Source organism: Castor canadensis, chromosome 4 (genome assembly GCF_047511655.1).
Source record: "Castor canadensis chromosome 4, mCasCan1.hap1v2, whole genome shotgun sequence".
Lineage (NCBI taxonomy): Eukaryota > Metazoa > Chordata > Mammalia > Rodentia > Castoridae > Castor > Castor canadensis.
In genome coordinates, this window is record NC_133389.1 from 52,335,445 (window position 1) to 52,359,197 (window position 23,753).

Below are 23,753 nucleotides of genomic sequence, written 5' to 3' on the forward strand. Positions count from 1 at the left end.
CCAATTCACTCCACTCCCAGAGCACAGGTTGAGAGGCGCAGTCATTAACTACTAACTCTAGACCACAGGGCTTAACAAGGCTCCTCAAGTACCAACCACAGTGCCTGGCACAGAATTGGCCAAAAATGCTGGTTGTGTCTAATGAACCATCACAAAACATCCCCACACTGGGCAAACTGTTCTCTGTTTGCCCCTCTAAGTCAGCTCTGCTCAGCTGTCACTCAGGTCTGATACAATCCAAGCACCCAGCTTCTCACCCTGCAGCTGCCTGTTAGGTTCCAGGAGAGACACTGCCTGGAAATCGGAAAGCAGGAGGGGAGTGGTCTGTGTGCCACAGCCCTCACTCTCAACCAAGGGACCCTGCTAGTCTTGGACTCTTCTTATGTTGAACTCACTTCAATTACCCTTGTCAAATGTGCCATCAAGTTCCTGCTGTGACCCTGAATGGTGCCCCCAGTGGGCAGAGAAAAAAAACAGTGTTTAATTAAGCACAAGCAATCCAGAGTAGTCTCTACATCTCGAAATGACAAATAGGAGAGAATGCCTCCCCCCCAAAAAAAGCATCAAGAGTAGATGGGAGGGGTCAGGGAGACCACATGCTTCTCAAAAGAAAAAGAAAAGACAAAGAGAACCTGACCTTGTACAGCCCACTTGGCCCCTGGTAGTCTCCAGGCCTTCTGGCCACCATCTGAAGTTGTCTCTTCCCCAAAATCTTGAAGTTCTTAGGCGTTCCTTTGAGTGGTTGCTAAACAGGAGCTGATCATGAAAGATGAGCAGAAAGGGCTGGGCTCAGTGGCTGGAGCCAGTAATTGGGAAGCTGAAATCGGGATTGTAGCCTGAGTCTGGCCCCAGTAAAAAGTTCACAAGACCATCCGGGGGTGTTGGATGCACACCGGTCATCCTAGCTACACAGGGATGCACAGATAGGATGATCTTGGTCCAGGCTGGCCAGGCATAAAGTGAGACCCTACTCAAAAATAACCAATGCAAACAGGACTGGGGGCATGGTTCTAGTGGTAGAGTTCATGTCTAGCACATGCAAGGCCCTGAGTTCAAACCCCAGTACCACCAAAAAGAAAACCAGTGGTCTAGTGTTCTTTAAATGTCCTGGCTTTTAGAGAAAGGAGGCAGATCCCCTTTGAGGTACTTCTCAAAGTCCTGGATGAAATCTACATTCTGTCATGTGAGACACTAAGCCAGATAATCATTGCTTCCTAAGGCAGCTACCTTCTCTCATGAAACCAATTTGCAGCATACAAACAAGACCCAGTGAAACAGCCTACACTCCCCTCTCCTTCCCTGTGTGTATTAGAGAGTAACAAAGCCATTTTCAAAGGATGCCTGGGGAGTGGACAGTGTACTAGAAATAGGGGGCCTGCAATAGAAAAGGACTGTTCTTCAGCACAGGCCCTAAGGGAACCCAGAAATGGTTGACCTTAGGACAGACAGGCATAGGGAAGGAAAATGTTCCAGTCCAGAACCTTGATGTGCTTTGCGGAGGATGAGAGGGTCATGATGTCACCCATAGAGGGGGTTCTGGAGGATCAAAGGACAGTATGTGGAAACACTAATTATTCTCTTTGCTGACTTGAGTTAGTACACACACACACTCACACTCACACACACACACACACACACACACACACACACACACACACTCCGGCTTATAGAGGAAGACAGTGGAACTCTGGTAGGACACCTAAGACCTAATGAGATGACAACATCATTTATTTCGATTCTATGCTTTTCTTGTCCCAACTGCTCTGGCAGACAGAGGCATTGTTGCAGCCCAGGGGACACAGGTGATATCCCTGCAGCCCCCCAATGATCCCTTCAACTTAGTGACTCCCATACCTGAGGACCGGCAAATGGATGCTGGTGACTTTTAATCCAAACTAGGGTGATTACAAGACCTTGTGGCATGCAGGCTTCCTCCTTAGTGACAGGAAGGTCATTTACCATCTGGGACCAGTCCAGTTCCCCCAGATAGTTATCCTGGCTGGCAGTCCCTGGAGAGCACCCTCAGTGGCCCCTGTTGGCAGAGCTCCTGGGGGGCCCCTTTCCTTCTAGTCTCCTGCCCACACAGAGGGCTGGGAAGTGACCACTGACTCATAGATGTGGGGTTGGTACCTGCCTGGAAAGCTTGTCTGTGTCCCCCACTGAGCCTGGGCTCCCAACTCCAGGGCAGAGCATCCCACAGATAGCCCAGAGAAAGGGAGCCAGCACAACCCAGTCCTATCGCCGCATCTGCAGAGTGCAACATAGAACAGGTGCCTGAATCAGAGCCCAGGCAGAAAATGCTGTCTGCCCCTCACTGCTCACCTTGACCCCTCAATGACCACTCTGGGGTGGTCTGTGATGAGCTGTGGTCCCACCCTCTTACTGGTAAGACCCTGCCATATTGTTCACTGCCAGCACCCACAGATGAGAAAACAGGGCCACTCTGCCCATCCCTGGCTGTCCCCTCTGCAGTCTGGCCTGTGGACTCAGGACACAACCAGAGACCACAAGTAAATTTCAGAGCGTGTATTGTTACACATCATCAAGTCAAGGTGCCTCACAAGTCCCAGTGCAGGTTTTAAAATTCAAGCAAATTCTTCTGAAGGGGACACTTCCTGTCCTCCCACTTGGCCTGTGCCAGTCCCCTGCAGCCTGCTCTAGGTTTAGGTTGTTCTGTCTCCCCTCCATTCCATCCACCTCCACCCCCCACTCTTCTGCATCCAGAAGGTGCTTGCTTCACCCCATTCCCTACTCCAGGACACTACTTCACCTCCTGTTCTATGCAAGAGGTCACTTTTCCTGCTGGCTTCTCTTTCAGCTGCCTTTGTCATAGCTCTCCAGGTTTCATTCCTTCCTGCACTGCCAATCCCTGGCCTGCCTTTCCATCCCCTCTCCCAAGATCCCCTTTCCTCTTTACCTAACTCTATCCTGTCTTTCTGTACCTTGGCTTCACATCTGGAGTCTCCTCACCTGGTCTTTGAAGTTCCGTTTGGACCTTGGCTGCCACCTGTCCTGCTGTCCTCTCAATGGGCATCCTGCTCCCCCACTGTCACACAGCCTTTTTCTTTCTAATCCTCTCAGGATCCTTGTACACTTTCCCATGTCACTGCCATGGAGCATAGATTGGCTACTCTAAGCACACAGATATCTCTCAGTTTAAGCTGAACTGGATGTCCTCTGGCCACCCTGTTCAGGAAGTCCTGCAATTCCCCAAGGCCTTTTGGAGAGATGGGTGTTTCCATAGCTGTCTGATCATTAAGCACTTGGGGTCTTGTTTTGGGGAGACACACTTTGCTGTGTAGGGCTCCCAGAGTTCCCACACCACAGCAGTTTGGCCTCTCTGACCCACCCCAAACAGGTGTGTGAACTCAACCACCCCAGAATAGACCGAATGCTTTTGTTTTTTTTTCCATGGCGGATGTGATTCTTGGGAAGTCTCTACCACAGCTTTAAATCAAAGAACTGAAATCAAGACTCATAGAAGGAGAGGAGGAGGAAAAGAAATTGTTATTTATTCTGTAAAATTTTCCAACTTGAAATAATTCATCTCAGGATTCCTATTAGTACATGAGACCTGGGTTTAGAAAGACAATTCTCTCTCTCTCTCTCTCTCTCTCTCTCTCTCTCTCTCTCTCTCTCTCTCTCTCTCTCTCTCTCCCCCTCACTTCCCCCTCCCTTATTCCCTCCCCTCCTTCCTTCCCTCTCTCTTCCCCTCTTCCCTCTCTCTTTTTCTCTCCTTCCCTCTCTCTCCCTCCCTCTCTCTCTCTCCCGTTCTCTGCCTTCCTCCCTTTTTTGGGGGGGGGTGTACTGGGGTTTGAGCTCAGGGCCATATTGTTCTCTAGCACTTGAGCCACTCCACCAGCCCTTCCTTGCTTTAGTTGTTTTTCAGATAAGGTCTTGTGTGTTTTGTCCAGGGCCAGCCTCCAACTGCAATCCTCCTACCTACACCTCCTCCCAAGTACTTTGGATCACAGGCATGCGCCAGCACACCAGGCCAGAATTTTTTATTGTTGCAAAAAGAAGTTTCCAGAGGCTACTTACTATCCAGGACCAAGTATTTTGCTGGAAAACTGGATGATCTGATGATAATGTGTCATCTATATGGTCCTAGCAGGACCACATACATCAGAATCCCCTGGTGACTGCTCAAAATTGATGCTCCCTGGAAATTCTACAATCTGAGGCTAGCATCCAGGAATTCATGTGTGCAGCAAGTGACTTTCCTACCTTCTGAAGTTTGAGTGACAGCCATAAAGAAGTCAAGGTGACAAAACAATACACATGACATACACAGAAGGTCAGCAAAGATTCTGATCACAGCAGGGCCTCTTAAAGTGTGATGTACACAGGAACTTGTTTAAAATGCCGACACTGTGTCAGCAGGCCTCGGATGGGACTAGCAATCTTAGGGAGCCAAGGTTGCTGGTCCACAAGTCACACTTTAGTATTTTTAGTAGCAAGAGGCTGGGGGGCGTGTTCCCCTTGCACTGGGTGCCTGTAGCAAGATGTGTATATGTCGGGGAGCAGGTGGCGAGTTGGAGTTTCTGACACTTCTTTCGCTTGTGCCTGGAGAGGACACAAGAAGTAGAAGAGCCACAAAATGGAAGCCTTGGCCCTTGATCTCCATGAAGGGAGAACACCATGTGGGAGATCAATTCTTGTGGTAGGCCCCTGGAATTCTGGGGCTAGTTTGTTCCAGTGTTAACCCTAACCTCTACAGAATTGTGACTGGAAATGCATTGGAGACCGCCAGAGATGTCAGACAGACTGCTGCATATGAGGGTCCAGAGCTCCAAAGAGAGGCTACATTTTCTGTACTTACGTGGCAGCTAAAGCCATGTGAATGTGTGCCACTGCCACAGGACACAGGATGGGGGAAGAGAGGAGATCCAGGACCAAGCAGTGGGGGACATACCATCTAGTGACAGGACCGGAGGGAAGGAGTAGGCAAAGAGGAGAAAGGGTGGAGAGAAAGGTAGGGGACCACTGGGAGAGTGGCAGATCATGGAGGCGGGAGGAGGACTGCTTCCTCAGGAGCAGAGACAGAATTAATGTCCTAAATAGGATCATGAGATGAGGTCTGAAGAGGCCCAATTGGATGGAAAGATAAGAACATCACTGAGGACCTTCCTGGGTACAATTGCAGAAGATGGCTGCTACCAGACTGGAGGGTTTAGGAATAGGGAAGGAGAAATGGGGTCTTTGACAAGCAGAGAAGTGCAGCTATGCAGCTGTGGACAGGAGGCAGGAGCTAGGACAAGAGTTCAAGCTGAGCCAGCTGCTGGTGGCTCATGCCTGTAATCCTAGCTACTCAGGAGGCAGATATCAGGAGGATGGAAGTTTGAGGCCAGCTAGGCAAATCGTTCTTGAGACCCTATCTTGAAAAAACCCATGTCAAAAAAAGGGCTTGTCAATTGGCCCAAGGTGTAGGCCTTGAGTTCAAACCCCAGCAATGCAAAAAAAAGAGTTCAAGCTAAAATCCAAAACTTCTATCCTCACATTCAGCCTGGTCACAGGGAAGCAAAACTTCTGTCACTGTGAACCTGGTGTTGCGACTCCACTCAGGGCCACATGCTTGAACACTACCACTTAACTCATGCTCCCCCCCTCAGTCCTTTTGCTTTTTTCTGTTTTTCAGATGGGGTCTCACACTTTTGCCTGAGCCAGCCTTGGACACGATCCTCCTACCTATGCCTCTCACATAGCTGGGATTACAGACATGCATCACCATGCCCAGTTTGTTGAGATGCAGTCACACTAATATTTTGCCCAGGCTGACTTCAAACCACAATCCTCCTGATTTCTGCTTCCATAATAGCTGGAATTACAGATGTGAGCCACTACCTCCAGCCAACAAATAATTGAGAAAGAAGTATCAGCTTTGTCACAGAATAAAAATAAATTCCATTGCCTAGGGCAAGGTAGAATTCACTGGGCAGTGAAGTCAAGGAGTATAGAGTCAAATGTGACCTGAGTTTCCTCAAATAAGTCTTGGCAGAGACAGTCCTTTCCCTGACTGCCATTTCTCCTCTTGCCACCCTCCCTACCTCCACAGTCTTAAGGTCACTGGAGGTGACCACCACTGCCCTTGCCTACTGGGTCCTGGGTGCTGTCTCCTGTGCACCAAAGGCCCAGACCATGCTATGTTTTCAAAGGGAGTTATAGAATATTCTCTTCTTGGTTTTGTATCCTACACTGCTTACCATTCCCCCACCCAGGGCTCCCCTGGAAAACACCTTCGTAGAGTTATCCCTGGAGTGGCCCCATCACCTCAGGCCTTAGAAGCATGAGTTCCTGAGGCAGATGTAGGTTTGGGGACAGTACATGAAGGGGCAGCAGAGGATGGAAACTACGCGTACCTCATCCCTCAACCTCCTGAACTCATCTGCCATCATGTCTCAGGCTCCTCCAGATTTTCCTGGCCCCACAGAACTGGGTGGATTCCAATTTTCTCAACCTGAGGCTTCTTGTTGCAGCAATAATTACATGTCCAGTCTTTGATGTCAAACTGGGCAGGGCACCTCAAGGTTACTCAAGAAAGGTGGACTGTACCCTCTGGGGACTGGTGAGACACACCTGAGGTGACCATCCAACCCACCATACTTCCTCTTCATCTGACTGGAGGGTAAAGTGCTTAGTGAGAAGAAGTCAAGCTAGAAAGGTGGAAAAGGAAAATGAAGAGTGTGGCTACACCGCACCCTTCCCAGGAGCTGGGCCAGGAAGAGGAACACCTGTATATCCCAAGGTCCATGTCATGCAGCCCAACTCCACTCAAATGAAATGGGCTGGGGTCTTAGAGAAAGCAAACCTCTCATATCCTCGGTGGGCTACTTTTCAGATGCCTGAGAACAAAATGTGTGGTAAGAATAAAGGACTAAGAGACACAAAATGACAAATGTCTGATCCACTGATACTGAATTATCTAGAATAAGCAAATCCATAAACACAGAAAGTAGAATGCTGGTTCTGGAGGACACCAAAGGAAGGAATGGGGGAGTTATTGTTGAGTGGATATGGAGCACTGTTTGAGATGATGGAAGGTTCTAGAAATGCATGGTGGGGATGGCTGTGCGGCATTATGAATGTACTTAAATGACACTAAGTTGTATGTTTAACAATGGGTCATAAGGTAAGTTTTCTGTCATGTATATTTTAGCACAATATAAAAGAATAAGAAAAGGGCTGGGGAGGTAGCTCAGTGCTATAGTGCTTGTCTAGCATGCACAAGGCCCTGGGTTCGATCCCCACTACCACACACACACAAAATAATAAAAGAATGAAAGGTTGAGATGGCCAGAGACACTGTAGGGAGTGTAACAGGCCCAGGCAGAGGGGGAGGAGAACACCGGAGGCCAGGCTGGCTCTCCAGTCCCTAGTGCTGTGGGGCTGATATGCAGCACTTCCTCAGGCCTGCACTATCTCAACTCCACGTGTGTTCACTTGAAGTGATTTGGAACGTAAGGCTTCATTACTGCCCAGCTGGTACAAACTGGCAAGCAAGCAGGCATTAGCCAGTCCTTTCCTGCCAGATGCACATCCTCGCCCCCTCTTAGTGGCTGCCTGATGGCAGAGGGAGGGACCCACACTAGCAGCTGCAAATCCTTTCCCCTGCCTCCTCTTCCCAAGATTAGCAGCCGAAAAGACAGGGCCTGCTGGGGGTGCAGCTCAGCGGGAAAGCGCGCGCCTCGTCCGTGTGAGGCCCCGGGTTCAACCCCAGCCCCATGCACGTGTGCCAGGGAGGGCAGGGTTGCCACAGCGTGGCTGCAGGATCCACTGAATCAACGCGGAGGGATCTTTCCAAAAGTCCTGCTCTGCTTCTTTTACATTTTCTTCACTCAAAATCTGTCACCTCTTGCCAGAATGCTGCTGCAGGCCAAATCTTAGTGGTTTAAGCTTAACAGGCACTTGTTATTTCTCCTGAGTCTGGGGGTTAGGGGTGGGAAGTTCTGTTGGCCTTGACCAGGCCCACTTAAGTGTTTGCAGTTGGGTTGACCACAGATGGAGGCCTCTGCTCTGTCCTCCTCCACAGGTGATGGGGGTCAAAACTATTGCAATGAGGGGAGGAAGTAAACCCAACTCTTGACACCACATCGTCATCAACAGGCAGGATGAACTTGGTTAGGCATCAAGGTTGGGGCAGTCTTGCTAAACCAGGCTCAGCAGGCCAAGACCTGGTCAAGACCTGGTCAAGACAGGTCTTGCTGGGTACTGCAATCCCAGGTGCTCAGGATGCAGAGATCAGGAGGATTGCAGACTGGACAAATAGTTCACGAAGCCTTATCTCAAAACAGCCCAACACAGAAAAGAATAGAGTGCCTGCCTAGCAAGTGTGAGGCCCTAAGTTCAAACCCCAGTGCTGCATCCTCCCCCGTCCCCCCAAAAGAAAAGACAAGGGCTCAGAGGAACCTTTCTAAAGCTGGGTCAGAAAGAGCACCCTTATCAAAGCAGGAGTCAAAGAGAGCAAGTGAAATGTCTCAGGCTGCTTAACACCTAGACCCAAAATTGGCAGCTTCACTTTCATTAGCATTATTGGCCAAGTAAGTTACAAGGCTAACCCAAGTCCAGAGAGTGGGAAAGTGGCGCTACCACTTTGCAAATAGCATGGACATAGGAGAGGGTGGAAGCCTGGGTCCACCATTCCAATCAACTTCCTACTTGCTTCATGGGAAGGTCCTCATTCACCTACCAAGACCCTTTGGCCGAATGAAAGTCCCCCACACTTCCTGTCTACTGTGGTGACCTGGCCAAGCATGGAAGGCTTCACTGCAGCCCGGAAGGGGTCAGCACCGGAACCCAGGGACTATGCACCCTGATGAGGCGCTCAAGACCAAAAGAAGGCAAAGAGCGCCAGACAAGAGACTTGTGGACACATCGCACAGTCCAGAGACTTGGTCTTAGAACAGAAGTCTGGCTTTTAGGAGTAGGTATAGTCACACCAGGGACAGAATGGGGGCTTATTAGAAAGGATAGTAATAATCCCAATAATGGCCACCATTTCCTGCCGTCATAGGCATCGTGCTAAATGTTAGACCTTTAATCAAGTTTCATGCAGTTAAAACAGCCCTGGTTGTATAACTCCCATCTTTATCATTGAAGAAATTAAGATTCAAAGCCTAAGACATAGAGCTCTCAAGTATAGAGGATGAAAATCACTTGAGTCAACATTCACTGAGCACCTGCTGTGTATAGCCTCTGTGCAAAGAAGGATAAACGGAGCTGGTCCCTGGTCTTCTGTTACTTACAATGTAGAGTAAGGCAGGCAAATAGGGCAGTCATTTCTATCCTGTGTGACCACTACATATATATACAGATCAAAGAGAAGAGGCAGTCAGTCAGGTCTGCTTCATACTGCAGAATTAATACAAGCCTGCCCCATTACACATGCCTGCTCCTTAGTGGTAGTTTTGAGTGAGGGCTGCTTTGGACTGCAAGTAACAGACTAGAAGTAATGGCAGCTTGGGCAAAGGGGACTTCATTATTTTCTCTCACATAAGGAAGGTTGGAGTTAGGCAACCCAGCCATACAGGGCTTCACTACTTCCTCAGAAACTCAGGCTCAGGCTCCCTCTAGCTTCTTCTCTGGTCTCCTTAGATCACAGTTTCCAACTTCAAGGGCAGAGGCTCAACTGGACAAGTGGGAGCCAAGCTCCAAACAAACAGCCTGTTTTCCCAGACCCTATCTGGGAATGTCCCTATCCCCAGGGTAGAATTGCTAACTAGCTTCTCTGACAGACTGCGGATGTACTTGGGGACCTGGAGATTAGAGCTGTCTAGGGAGCCCTGTGCTCTGCCTCTTGGGCCGCTTCCACGAGTCTGAGTGCACATGAATCTGTGTTGTCAGTGTGACACCACCACCAAGGCCATGTCTGTATTCTCCTTCCACCAAGAGCAAGTGTTTCCTTAAGGAACTGATGGCTATACAAATGCGATGCAGAATTTGACTGAGCTGTATCCTCAAGAAGCTAATGAGAAGATCCCAGCTGCATGGAGCTGAAGGCTTAAAGTGGTGCCCACATCGCCTCTCCTCTGTCCAACTTTACCACAAAAGGAGGATCCACAGCCTCCACCCCCTGCAACACAGCCCATCTAAGGCTGTCATGCATGAAACTTCAGCCTGGCCACCAAGGTCTGGAAGGTACTGAACATGTCCCTCGCTGCTGCCTCTCTGGGAAGCTCCCCCACCCACTTCAGGGCCCACAGGACTCGGCCCCACCTCCCTCCCCACTGCCAGGGAGGGAAAGAAGGTAATAGTTCATCAACCACTTAAAAACCTCAGTCTGATACAAAAGGCTACATAGTATACAATTCTATTCATAAGAAATCTCCAGAATAACTTTTCTTATATGATCTAAGGAAAAAAGCCCAAGTAAACGCTATATTTATGAAGAAAGCAATAAAGTTTTTGCATCAATTCTCAACAAATATGTCAGGACTTTGCTCTAATGTAGTTATTATCATTTGAGAATACATCACAATCTAAAATTAGTTTAGAAGAAAATATTTATAGATTGGGCTACTGATTACTTTTAACACTTTAAGGTTTAAAACAAGAGAAAATATTTGCAAAGTACATTTGACAAAAGACTTGTATTCAGAATATATAATCAACTTATACAACTATAAGAAGGCAGAAATCCTGATTTTAAAATGTGCAAAATATTTGATCAGACCCACCATCACCAAAGAAGCAACAGGCTGACAAATACCAATGAGATGCTACTATATGCTTTTTAGAATAATTAAAATTTAAAAGAGTCATGTGCCCTGGAACTCTTAGACACTGCTTTGGTAATTTCTTAAAGTTAAACATACACCCACCATATAACCCCACCATTCCATTCCTAGGTATTTACATAAGAGAAATGAAAGTGTATGTACACACAAAGACGAGGAACATGAATGCTCCCAGAAGATCTATTGTTAATAGTTCCAAGCTGGAAACAACCCAAAACAAATGTCAACCAACAGATGAATGGATAAACAAATTGTGATACGTCCATGCAATGGAATCCTTCCCAACAATAAACCAGCAATGAACCATGGCGGAGCACACCAAAAGGGGTGACTCTTAAAGTCAGTCTGAGTGAAACTCATCAGGCAAAAAGATGTTTCAAAAAAAAAAAAAAATCCAAGTCTATGGGTATATAATTGTAGAAACTTCAGCCTAATCCATAGGGACACAGCAGTTGCCAGGGGTGAGGGTGGAGAGAACGCCAGACTATTAAGGGGCTCCAGGACAGCTTAGAATGATGGAAATATTTGTTATTTTATTGAGGTAATGATTTTATATGTATATATCTATGTAAAAAATCATCAAGTACACTTTAAATGTGCACTGCTTAGTGGATGTCAATTACACCTCAATAAAGATGTCAAAATAAAAAGACCTCTCCAGAATAGACAGCTAGTGGATTCCTGGTTGCCTAGGGCAGCAAGAGGCAGTAGAGAAGGGTGATGATGGGTACGGGGTTTCCCGTGGGGCTGAAGAAATGTTCTACAATTAGATAGTGGTGATGGGTATATTGAACGCTACTCAATTATCCACTTATTAAATGACTGCACATCAGGCCATGGAAAGTGGATCTCACTGGGGCCATTATGGTTTTTAAGCTCAGTCTGTGTCTCTTTGTAAGTTCGCTGCCATGAGGAAAGCAAGCGTGTATTCGCTAGTCTCCAATCACACAGTTATGTCTGCCAGAACGAGGGAAAGCTGGCCTCAAGCAGCCGGAGTGGCAGGCTTCTTAGGGAAGGCAGGTCAGCCCACTAGCACCCAGTGTGCACCCATCTGTATTCAATGAATGAGGGAATGAGAAAAGAAATGAGGAAGGACTGAAATCACTTGTGAAGGGGGAGAGCCTGGAATAGAACCCAAGTTCTATCTCCCACTCTGAGCCTTTCCACTGGCCCAGGCCAGAGATGCTCAGATTAAGTCTGAATATCCAAGGGTTTCCATGGTGTGAAGGCAAATGAGCTCAAAGGCCTGGCCTCTGCCAGCCCAAAGGGCCTTTCACAGAGAAAACAGGAAAGAACAGACTTGAGACAACTGTTTAAAAGAGACTTCACCTTAGCTGTCAAGGAAGGGAGGGCAGTCATCTCAGGCCCCTCCTGACTGATCCTAGAGTGAACTGGAGGCAGGTGTGTGTGACAACTTGCTTTAGTAAGGGAAACCCACTGCCGGTGAGGTCCCCAAAAATCAGCTCACAGAAGGAGCATGGAACCTCTCAGTTTACCAGGGAGTAAAGGGAGTCTCTCCTCTCTGAACTGTTTCCAGAACAAGCCCCAGAGGGACTCAACCTTCCCCATGGTGCTCTGCCACGGGGTTCCCTGGTTTGTTCAGAACCCAAGGGCCCAGAAACAAACCAGCACATGACAGCGTGACACAGAAGACTGGTTTTAAAAACAACACTGGAATGTTGGCTTGGTGGTGGGTGACCTTGGGAGGTTTTCTTAGAGTTGTCAGGGTCAGGAAGAGCAGGACACAACATGTAGGAGGCATCAGCCAGGCTCTGGTACATGATGGATGACAAATGCCATGTCCCCAGCCCTACACTGAAATCACACCTCACCCTGACTGAACATGATGTGACCTCCCCACCTCTGACTCCACATGCGGAGAGCAGAATACCATGGGAGTTAAGAGGCAGGGCCTGCATGGTCAGGTGGCCCCCTCCAAATCCTCTTACCCCTTTCTTGCAAGCCAGGGCTTCAGAGTTACTCTGTGTCTGTCTCCTCTACAAAATGAGGCCAGAACAAATCCCCCTCACAGGCTCCTTGGGTAAGGAGGTAGCAAGGTGCCTGCTACCTGGCTGAAGTGCTGTGAACTGCTCTGGTCCTGCCTGTGGTAAGCCACCACGATGAGCCACCCTGCAGGAAGGGACTGAGACCATGTGTTTCCCCAGACACCATGATTAACCACTAGGTCAGGTCTGTTCAACTCTCCACCAGAATGAGAGCAACCCAAGAGTCCAGACCTACTTTGCAGCCAGTGGTCTGCACCTGGTCAACTTGTTACCTGATTGACCTGACCTCCCCGAGGCTAGTGGGGAAGGGGCTGGCAATTGTACCTGTGGCATCCCACCTTGGCTGCACCTTGGGCCCTCCAAAGCACTTCTCAGTCCTTCCGAACCTGGAACCCATAGCCTACAAAGCTCCAACCAGAGGGACTTCAGGGATGGTAAATCTTTCCTCCAAGCTCCATTGTGTGTGTGCATGTGCATTTTGGAAGAGAAATTCCCCAACTTTCATCAGACTCTCAGAAGAGCATATCTTTGTTTACCTTTGCTGATTTCGTTTATCTATGATGATGACGATGATTTGGTTGAACTAGGGATTGAATTCAGGGCCTTGCACTTGCAAAGCAAGCATTCTACCACTTGGGCCAAGCTCCCAGTCCTTTTGGTTTTTGTTTGTTTTTCAGATAGGGTCTTGTGTTTTTGCCTGGGGCTGGTCTTACCTGCCCCCATCCTCCTGTCTCCTGAGTAGCTGAGATTATAGGTGTGTACCACCATACCCTGCCTTTCCTTTATTGTCTTAACAGCACTTCACTAGCTCTGAAATTTTATTATTTCCATTTCATAGTGTATCTCTACCACTAGAAAGTAAGCTCCAGGAGGACTTGTTCACAGTTATAGCTCCAGATCCTAAAACAGAGCCTGGCATGTAGTAGGTTCTCAATATCTTGTGGCTGAATGAATAGGCAAGTGATCTTCTGTGACCCAAAGGCAGGACTGGATTCTGTTCTGCAAGATGGCTGTACTCTGGGCCAGCCCCGATGGTCTATGAAGTTTTCCTCTGGATGAAGTGTCTGGGTGGCAGGTCACTGGAGCAGAGCCTGGCCCTCCTGGAGTAAAAGTGTGTTCAGGGGATGGGCTCAGAGGGCCCAGACTGGTCCCACCAGACAGGAGCAGAATTGAGGGTCTCAGAGGACACCCAATTGTCCTGTTCCAGGAAAGACAGGGCAGGGGGCCTCTATTTTCTCCTTTCCCTCTCTTTCTCTCTCTCCCTCCTTCCTATACCCCCCCCCCACTTCCTCTTCTTATTTTTAGACAGGGTTTCACTATGTTGCACAGGTTAGTCTCAAAGTCCTGGGCTCTGCCTCCGCTTCCTGAGTAGCTACAGGTACACACCAAGACAGTGAGCTCATTTCTGTTTTTCTATTGCTGTGCAACAGTCTGTCCCAAAAACTTAGTGTCTTAAGAACATTGTAATGATTCTTCAGTCACTGCTCAGCTTCCCCATATGGCAGTGACTAGGATCACACTTGATGGTATTCAGCTGACTGGTGAGGTGGCTCCAAGGCTGACTCAGAGTCCATTCACTGGATCCCTAACATCTGTTCTCTGCAATGTGTAGCTCCTGGCTCCTGGAGGCAGTTCCAAAGACCAAGGCAGATGCTGGAAGACTTCTGACCTGGCCTTGGCAGTCACATAGAACTAACTGCCCCACACACACATCCTAGCAGCTACAGCAAGTCACAGAGCTGCCCAGATTCAAGAGAAAGGAGCAGGAGTGACACAGGGCCACTAGGTGGGGGCATCTTTGGAGACCAGCCACCAGTCTCCTTCCTGGCTGAGCTCAGGAACAGAGCCAAGCCAGGGGCTCTGGGAAGGGCTGGAGAAAAGCCAAGAGCCTCACCCCTTTGGGTGCTTTCCCCAGGACAACAATCAAAACACCATAAAGTGACCCCAAGAGTCCCAACCACTTGTACCTCTCACCAAGACCAACAGAGACGTCATGGTCCCAGCGTTGCTGACCCTTCACTGTCTTATGTCCTGCTTGCTTCTTCAGCCTTATAGACCCAGAGAAGAGAAAGGCGATCTCTGCTGGCACTGTCTTTGAGGCTACCACTTCCCCTTCAACCTTCAAACTCCTTACAGGCCACCTCCTGAGAAACTTGAGAACTCAGCACACAGTGGCTGGTTGTTCTGGAAACAAAGTGAGGGCTTAGGTGAGAGTAGTTCCATTTCTGAGCACTCCTGGCTACTCCACCCCCATCCAAGGGACATCTTAGACACAAACTCCAGCCCCATGTTGATTCATCTCTAACTGATCTTTACACTGATTCCTGATCCCCTTCTCATGTTAACCTCTGTCACTTTAAGGTTTCTGTATTAGTTCCTCTGGATCAGTTAGAGATGAATCAACATGGGTCATAATACATGTACACAAAAGCAATGTTAGGAATCTCTCTGTGTAGCTATCCTCAACTCAACAAGCAAAAACGCTTTGTCTTCCTTGTTATGCTTGTGTCTTTTCTTCAACAAAATCAGTGATAAGGGCAGAACGGGACCTGCCTGGAACTGAGAGGGGGAAGGAGGAAAGGTGGGGGGAAGGGGGCAGGGTGGAGAAATGATCCAAACAATGTATGCACATGTGAATAAATGAATAATAATAAAAAAAAAAACTCCAGCCCCATCCAAGGGATCTCTTAGACACAAACTGTGAGAGGGAAGTGGGGATGCAGGCTGCAGACCCTGCCCTTTGGCAAAGGGAGGGGGACGTGGCCTTCAGGAAGAGTCCCCACAATGTTAGGAATCCATGTATCAGCGCTTCTTGCAGACTGACAACCCCTGCAACAGGTGGGGCTTTATTTCTCAACAGGACTCTCTAAGGGCCCTTTCAAAGAATGGACTTTGAAAGGCTGGGATTTGAGTCCCAGTTGGCAGCTCTGGAAAAGTTATTGAATCTCTCTGATTTCCTTGGAAAATGAGAATGGCACCTGCAATACTAGTGGAAGAATCTACGACAAGAAGAACAGAGTACCTAGCACAGCATTTGACATGTAATAAACACCCGTAGCCAGTAGCCTTAGATATTATTATTGGGTTGGTAATCCCAGTAGTTGCTGCCAACACGCCTCTCCTTTGCTAATTCCTGGGCCCAGTGAGATGAACTGCTTTGGAGTCTTACTGACCCACAGAAATATAATGTGTGTCACATCCGAAAATTATAAAAGCAAGAAGAAAAAATTAATTTTGAGACTATATTTCATGTTCACTTAATTTATATTTGATATATAAAAATACTGTTTTAATATATGACCAATAAAATTTGAGATATTTTATATTTTTAATACTGTCTTTGAAGTCAGTGTGTCCTCACACAGCACACCTGATTTTAGGCTAACCCTGATTCAGTGCTCAACAGTGACAAATGGCCAGGGCTACACCCCTTGCCTGCCCAGAGCTCAGAGACCCAGATGTGGTAGAATGAGCTGAGCCTGGGCTTAAGACACAAGAACTTCCTCCCCAGGGATACCAACAAACTTTTCTGTGATTCTCCCTTGCCAGGATTGGGTAAAAGAAAAAGAAAGGCCAAGAAAATAAATGGTTTATTTTTTTTACATCTATAGCAGATTAGTAATAATACATAATCACACACAGCATCTTTCCTCTCTTAACAGGAAGCATATTCTTTATGTGTAAAAAAAACCACCTTGCTTGGCTTTGGTAAGGACGAAGAGACCCAGGGCCCAAATGGGAAATGAGGGTGTAAGAATTCCTTGTGAGAACCCTGTGCCCAGAGAGTCCCAGCAGCCAAAAACTGGAGGGACTGCAGTGATCTGGGGAGTCCTATCTCACAGACCTCTGTGCTTACCCTGCATTCAGATCTGAGCATATGAATTTAGGCATAAAAGATGGAGGTTACAGTTTGAAGAAAAAAGCCCAGAAAATAGAGAGAAACTGAAGGGAGCAGGAGTGTCCCTTTTAGGAGTGTCAAAAAAAAACAATAGGACCCTGGAATGAGGCTTAAAAACAAAACAAAAAATGTCAAGCAAAGTGCTAGAGACCCTTAAAACAAAAGAGTCTAAACTTAGGAAAAGTTCCTGAGATCAGTCCTCCTGGAAATGGGAATGGGCCTGTTGACTGGGTGGGTCTTTCCAGCCTGAGGGCTTTCTGTTTGCTTAAACGGCACTTAAAAATCAGGCAAAAGATAACATTTGGACAGATGCCACTTTCTGTGAGTGGAATAGAACTGGTCTCAATGGTAAAGAAAGAGTTCTGTGGGAGCAAAAGAACAAGGAAAATTCTAAGCCCAGATTTCCTATTTGATTTTCAGGCTAAAGAAAGTTTGCTAGCCCAGAAGAAGAAAGACCAAAAAAGCAAGCTGCAAACTCCATGGGTAAAGGTCACTCTGAATATTTTTACCTGAAATGATAGGCAGTGACCAGGAAAAGACAAGGAAATGAATTTAAGGTATTCAAGTTACAAATACACAAATCCATCCCTATTTGTTTCATTTTCTTTTTCATTTTCCAACAAGTTGAAAAATACATTCAGCAATAAGGGCTACTAACATAGCTGAGTTCATTCTTCATGGGGCTGAATGTATACAAGGCAACTCCCAGATGCTGAGAGGGATCTCTGTCAATGACCTGGGTATCCAATACCAGCCTTCCTGCTGGTGAAGACCCATGAGTCACTTTAAAATGGCCCAAACTGCCAGGCCTAGCAATGCATACTTTTAATTCCAGCTATGCAGGAGGCAGATATAGAATGATAAAAATTTAAAACCAGCAGGGACAAAGTTACCATGATACCCTATCTGAAAAACAAACTAAAATCAAAGGGACTGAGTGTGTGGCTCAAGTGACAGAGCGCTTGCCTAGCAACTGAGACCATTCCCCAGTGCAAAGACCAAAACTGACACCTGGAAATACAGTACAGTATTTGGGAAAGTTACCATGAGCAGAAATATTTCAAGTGAGTATTATTTTCTTAAACCTCCTTGGTATGCTCAGAATCAAGTGACCATTTCATATAAACTCATTTCTTCTCTAGAGACAAGCTACAGGGTTTTAACCAAATTTTTAATCTGGCCTGAAGAATATAATTCAGTATTCAGTGACTTGAAACTTCTTCTGAAATATGAGGGAAATAAAGTGGATTAAAAAAATTAGGAAATATTAAATGCTTGTGTGTATATATGTATATTATTTATTGTTTGTTTGTTTGACCTGCCCAGGGAGGTCATCCATCAGTATTTATAAACCCTTTGGTAACCATTTAATTATCTAATGATTAACCTAATGGTGTGCAAAAAAGAATCTGCAGAGTAACACATCCTGACAAGTTGACAAGATCCAAGACAAGTTTAGAAGCAGGAAATAAACAGCAACATCAATTACAGAAGGCCACCACTCACCTCAGAGTTTTAAGTGTTCTTGCTGGCCTTTTACACCCATTCAATGCCCATGTCTGTTCTTAGTAGCACAGCTCTGCACTGCTACACAGGTGGGTCACTGGCTCCAGGCAGGCCAGTAGGAGAGCAAGGTGGGCCCAGAGGAGACTCCAGAATTTTAAAAACACAAAACAGCAAAACACATACAACAAAACCCCGTGGATCCACAACCTCAAGGTGAAAGCAGTTTGAAGGAGACCACTGAATACACAGAGGCCTGCAGACCAATCAAGGTGAGCAGAGTGAAATCCTGTACTTCCAGTATAGCATAGCCTAGAGGTTCTCAAAATGGGAAGCTGTGACAGGGACCATTCCTCTGCAGCATCCAGAGGCCCTAAAAATTTCTCCTTGAAGCAATGAATGCACCATCAGCTCCCACCTCATTCAGCACAAATGATCAGGGCACAAGCAGGTCATGGGCTCTGCCCATCTGGAGACCCTAACTTGGTCTCACTGTCTTTGTGTTCTTCTGACACTCTCCACAGGGAGTCCAAGGCCGGGGCACTGTGCTCTGTTCTCCAGCTGGCAACCTGTGCATCTCCTTTCCTTGCCCATCTTCATCAGGAGCCCTTCTGCTCTGAGAAAACCAGCAAGGCCTCTCCAATACCGCCAAGCAGGAGGCTGCAACAACAGCACAAGGTCACCTTTCCTCTCCCAAGGACCACCCAAGCTGCCCAGCACCCACATCCTAGAGGACAGGGATGCTTCTCTCATTCAATGACTGTCACTCTGATTACCAGCCCAGTCTGCCATGCTTACAGGTGAAGCCCAGTTACCGTCCTGTCATTTGGGGAGAATCCGTCACAGGGTGGGAAGTGATGGGCTGGGAGACCAGCTTCAAAACTTTCCCTGGGTAAGAAGGTGGTGTGTCCCACTTCTTCTGACCACATGGGAGGTGGGCTTCTCACAGATCCATTGGGTGCTTTTTGCTAATGAGGGCCAATGCACATGAAGTTATGCAGGTATCTATAATCTTATAGTTATAGATATTAATTAGATATAATTAATCTTATAATCTTATAAGGTAATCTACAAACTTTTCCTTTCGCTTAGATTAACATTTAAAGGTGAACACACAAATGGGAATCAGGAATTTTCCACCAGTACAGAAAGAAATATGGTCAGATTTGAAAATGAAGCAGTGGTGAGAGAACTGGAGACAGTGAGAAAAGAGTTGAATATTTTAACATGCCTAAAATTTAATATATCTAAAGGTCTCTCCATTTTCTATTTTAAACTTCTCAGTAGACATTCTGGTGTCTGAATGCCATCATTTTGCTGGGGTCTGGGATGATGATGGTGGGTCCTTGATGGTGAAAGGCTCTTTTAAAAGGGGCTGACCCCCCTTTCAATCAGACCCCTCTTTTCCCTTCATTTCCATCCACCCACTCAATGCCCCATTTTCTTATGAGCTCATACACAGCATAGAATATTCAGACCATGGAGCTTTTGCATTTCTAACATATGTTTGGGGTAGTGAATATATGAAGCATGCAAGGCTGTTCACATTACATTCTCAGTGAAAAATGTCACACTCTGACACATTGTACCATTTTCTACTTCTGGCATAAGAATGAATTGACTATGTGTGAAAATATAAAAATAATAAACTTAGAATCAAGCAGACATGAGTCCAAGGTTTGGCTCAGGCATTTGTGAACTATATAATCTTGTGCATGTTATCAGCCTTGGTTTCCCCATCTGGACCAATAGGAGTGGACCACATCTAACAGTGTCTATTAGGCTTAGAATATACTGGAAGATGGATGCACCCCTGTGCTTGGCCCTTGATGAACAATGATAAAATATGGCTATTTTCTAACTAACTGTACTCCCAGAGCAGCGATCCCACCTCAGTGGCCGTCACAGCAGGCTGGCTACCCAACCTCTGCATCTTTCTTATAAGAGGCACTGGGCTGGCTGAGATGTGGCTCCGCCTCACGCTGCCCAGCAGCTGCATCTTACAGCAAGTCCCAGTTCTGCTTTCTGGAGTATGAGAGAACAAACCTACTTCTTCATCACCTGGAGACTGGGAAAATCCCCCCAATTACCATGACTGCCTCTCTCTGGGGGAGGACAGAAGAATTGCTGGTCAAGGAGCTGACCACTGAGGGAGGAGGATAGGGTGCTCCCCAACGGACTAACAATAGAGATGGAGAGGACAGAGGGCAAGGGAAATGAACATTGAGTAGCTTAAGCTCCAAGAGGACATGTACTTTCCTCTTTACTACAGAAACCATATTATAAATGATTAGAAGAAGTCGATCAGTTCTATTAACTCCAAATATGTGGCTGGAACTGTGCTTATGTTATGAACCAAATACATTTATGAAGACTAACCTAATCTATAGTCAATGTTTATGATTGCTTTGGTGAGGCACTATGATCCAAGTTCCAAAATACTGTATTTTGAAACACAACCCATGTGTGAAGTTGGGAGCCTACTTGTCCCTTGTCTAGTCTAGAACCCCAGAAGCTAATGGCTCTGTTGCCTCTTCTCTGTAGAGAAGAGATGATATAAAGGAGAAGCCAGTTTTTACCCACACAGGCTATCCTTTCCTTTGAATCAGATCTGCTCCCTCTTCCCATACTCCTTAACGAAGGCATATGCCATGTCAAGTTCCTGGTCAAGTAAGTTCAGGGTTGCTGCAACCTGACACCAGGGCTGCAAAGGCTTCTTGTTTGGGAGGCTTTTATTTTGCAGATATAACAGGGGCTCAGCAATTTTATCCACTTCCATCTAATCCTCCTTAATCACCAGGGAAAGAACCAGGGCAGCACTGGCTCTCGACCAGTTGTTCTCCCTTAACCTCAAAACAATGGTGGAGGGTAATAACCTCATAGTTATCCCTTTGGCGGGGTTACTTTATTAAACACCCAAGGAGCTTAGTGAATGCTAAAATGAAAACAAACCTTGCTTCATTTACTGTAAATAAAGCCAGGAGGTGAGCTTCGATGTTGTTTTCTAAACAGCAGGAGAAGCTGACATGGGGTCCAGGAATCTTTATAGCATTACAACTATTTAAGTTAGAGCTTGGCTGAACTGTTTGCAAATCTTATGATCCCGTCATTCCTGAAGTGAACACACTTCATGTAGCTAAAGCATAAACATCAGCTTGCAGAGCACACTCAGCCACAAATACCTAGCACTACCTTCTCTTTCAAGGGGCTAGTCCATGCCTTTCCAGCCCTCCTCTCTCCATCATCCTACGGGAACTAATGGCTTCATCTCAGTTTTACATCTATTATTGTGGTTTCTTGATTAATTCCTATTAAACCCAACAGACGGGATGGAGACTGTATCCTTTTCCTGGCTGCAGAGCCAGTACCTACTGTGGTACCCAATAAATATTTATTCAAGAATGAATGAATTGTTAGACACATTCCCCATCTCCCACCTATATTCAAAACTACTTTATTTTTTTTCCTTTTCTTCCTCACCAAAATATATCTGACCAATGTCCTATTCCCTTACTGAGGGAAGTTCCCAAACTGATTAATTATGATAAAATGTGAGAGGTAATAAGTAACAGTTATTAAAAAGGCCATCTTAGTATTTTTAAAGAAGGCTTCAAATTTTTAATTCAAATGGAAAATTGATAAATTTCAGATACTGTAATCCCAAAGGTATTTAGTCCTTTCTTTGTTCCTAAATTCATTCTTCCTATGTATAGATGAGGCCCATAAAATCAAAAGGCTGACATATTTACTCAATGATTTAAGATCATTTCTAAAGACCCTTAGTGTTGGTGAGGTTTGTGCTAGAATCAGGTTTGAGTGAGCCTTATGGTGGGTAACCTGAGGTCAATGGTAGGCTTAACGAAGATAGGCAAAGGAGAAAAATTGACCATGGAATCCTTAGAACGAACACATTGCATTTGGTTATTCCTTTCTGGCCTTGTACTTGAACCATTTCAAAGAGAAGAGTGACTGTCCTAGTCTATAAAAGAGGATTCAGAGAGAAGGCACAACTAATTTACTTAACAGGGATACTTCTCACAGATCAAAACCTTTCTCTTTTATGTGTTATTGATCCTCCTTTGCTGAAATTTTAAAATAGAGGGAATTAATGCCAGTGTATACCACAAAACTCTGTAAATTAAAAAATGAATAATTAAATATAAAGCTGGATATTTAAATTACTGAGCCTGAAATAGATTGTTTTTATAATGAAAAACCAAGAGAGCTGGTTGGATGAGAGCAGTTGCTGTTAATTAAAAATTTAATTTCAAATGCTTTTAATTCAAAGTTAATTTGAAAACTGAGCTCTGGGTGCTTAGGTGGAAAACTATTCTGCATACAAGTGCTTGGTGCTGGATGGGAGAGGTAAAGGCAAGTGAGCCTGGCCACTCTGCTAGAACAGCTCAGCCCATACATCTTGTGGTCACTCAGTGCCACCAGTACTTTTAGAGCCAGACCTAGTGTGGGTAGGAGGAGCTACTGAGGACTTGATCCCTGAGATGATCCAAATCTCTAATCAAGGAGATAAGCAAATTCCTTAGGATCTCATTGAGATTTCAAATAGCATTTTCTCTATTCACCTCCATGAACCTCTAGATCCCTGATTCCCAAAAGGGATGATTTTGCACCCACCCCCCAGGGAACATTTTGTAATATCTCAGCAACATTTTCTATGACAAGTGAGGGGGTACTACTAGCATCTAGTGGGTTGGGGCTCAGGCCTGCTGTTAGACTTCCTACAAAGCACAAGATAGCACTCCCATAACGAAGAAGTATCTGACCCCAAACACCAATGATGTCGAGAGTGACAAGCCCTACCTTAGATGGCCTGTTTTGTGAGGCTAAGCTGTTCCTCACCTAAGAAGGTGGGTAATGACTTGTGCGTGTGAACCTCACAGGGCTCAGACCCTGTGTTTTACCTTGGTGGCCTCAGAGGCCAGCCCAGCCCTTGTGTGGAATGAATATATGTCTAATTAAATGGATATGAGGCCATCAGCAAGAGTAGGTCCTCTGGTTGGAGCTGGCCCAGGAGTGGCAGAAGCCGTGCGGAATCAGAGAACACTTGCACACCTGAGAGAGCAGCTTCTGTTCACCCCAGCAGCTATTGTCATTAACCAACAGCTATTCCACATTTCCAAAGGAATCTGGATATGTGGCCTTGTAGAAGGAAATCACTGGATTTTACATGTTGATGACTAATTTAAAATTTGAAAAGCAAAACAAAAGAAATAATAACTGTACAGGAAAACACAGTAGGTCTTTAAAAAAAAAAAAAAGGTTGTGGCTCCTGCCCTTTGTGACTTCTGATGAGTATAAACTCCCATGAGACAAAAGACCAGCCACCCCTGTCCAGGACCTAGCCATACTTAAACATGCCCAGTGTAAAGACTAAGCAACCAGCTCTAGGCAAGACAGAATTACAGTCTAACACTCCCTTTCTGGTGGTTCACTTTGTGGTTGGAAAATTCTTTTAGGCTGAAAACATACCATCCTTAACCTCAAGAGTTCTAAAAAAATCAGGAAATTCCAAAGTCAAGGTTCCTTTTATAATAATCACACATGCTACTTCCTTGATTTGGGTACACACAGCCTTCCTTTCCATTTTGTTTGGGG

General features: G+C 46.1%; 1 protein-coding gene across 17 annotated transcripts in view; it reads right to left on the bottom strand.

Annotated features, from left to right (window-relative positions):
• The window catches only part of Tmem241 (transmembrane protein 241), a 163,887-nt gene that overhangs the window by 18,376 nt on the left and 121,758 nt on the right, over window positions 1–23,753 (bottom strand). For 5 of the 17 annotated variants that reach the window (XM_074070159.1, XM_074070156.1, XM_074070157.1 and 2 more), the window contains one exon: window positions 16,314–18,800. The exons of 7 other annotated variants lie outside the window; for them this stretch is intronic. In XM_074070159.1, the coding sequence (XP_073926260.1) occupies window positions 18,630–18,800 (171 nt within the window). In that variant the 3' untranslated portion in view covers window positions 16,314–18,629. Of the gene's footprint in view, window positions 1–16,313; window positions 18,801–18,955; window positions 19,109–23,753 lie in introns of those variants that run through there. 5 more of the 17 variants (XR_012447098.1, XR_012447091.1, XR_012447097.1 and 2 more) reach the window with 3 other exon arrangements.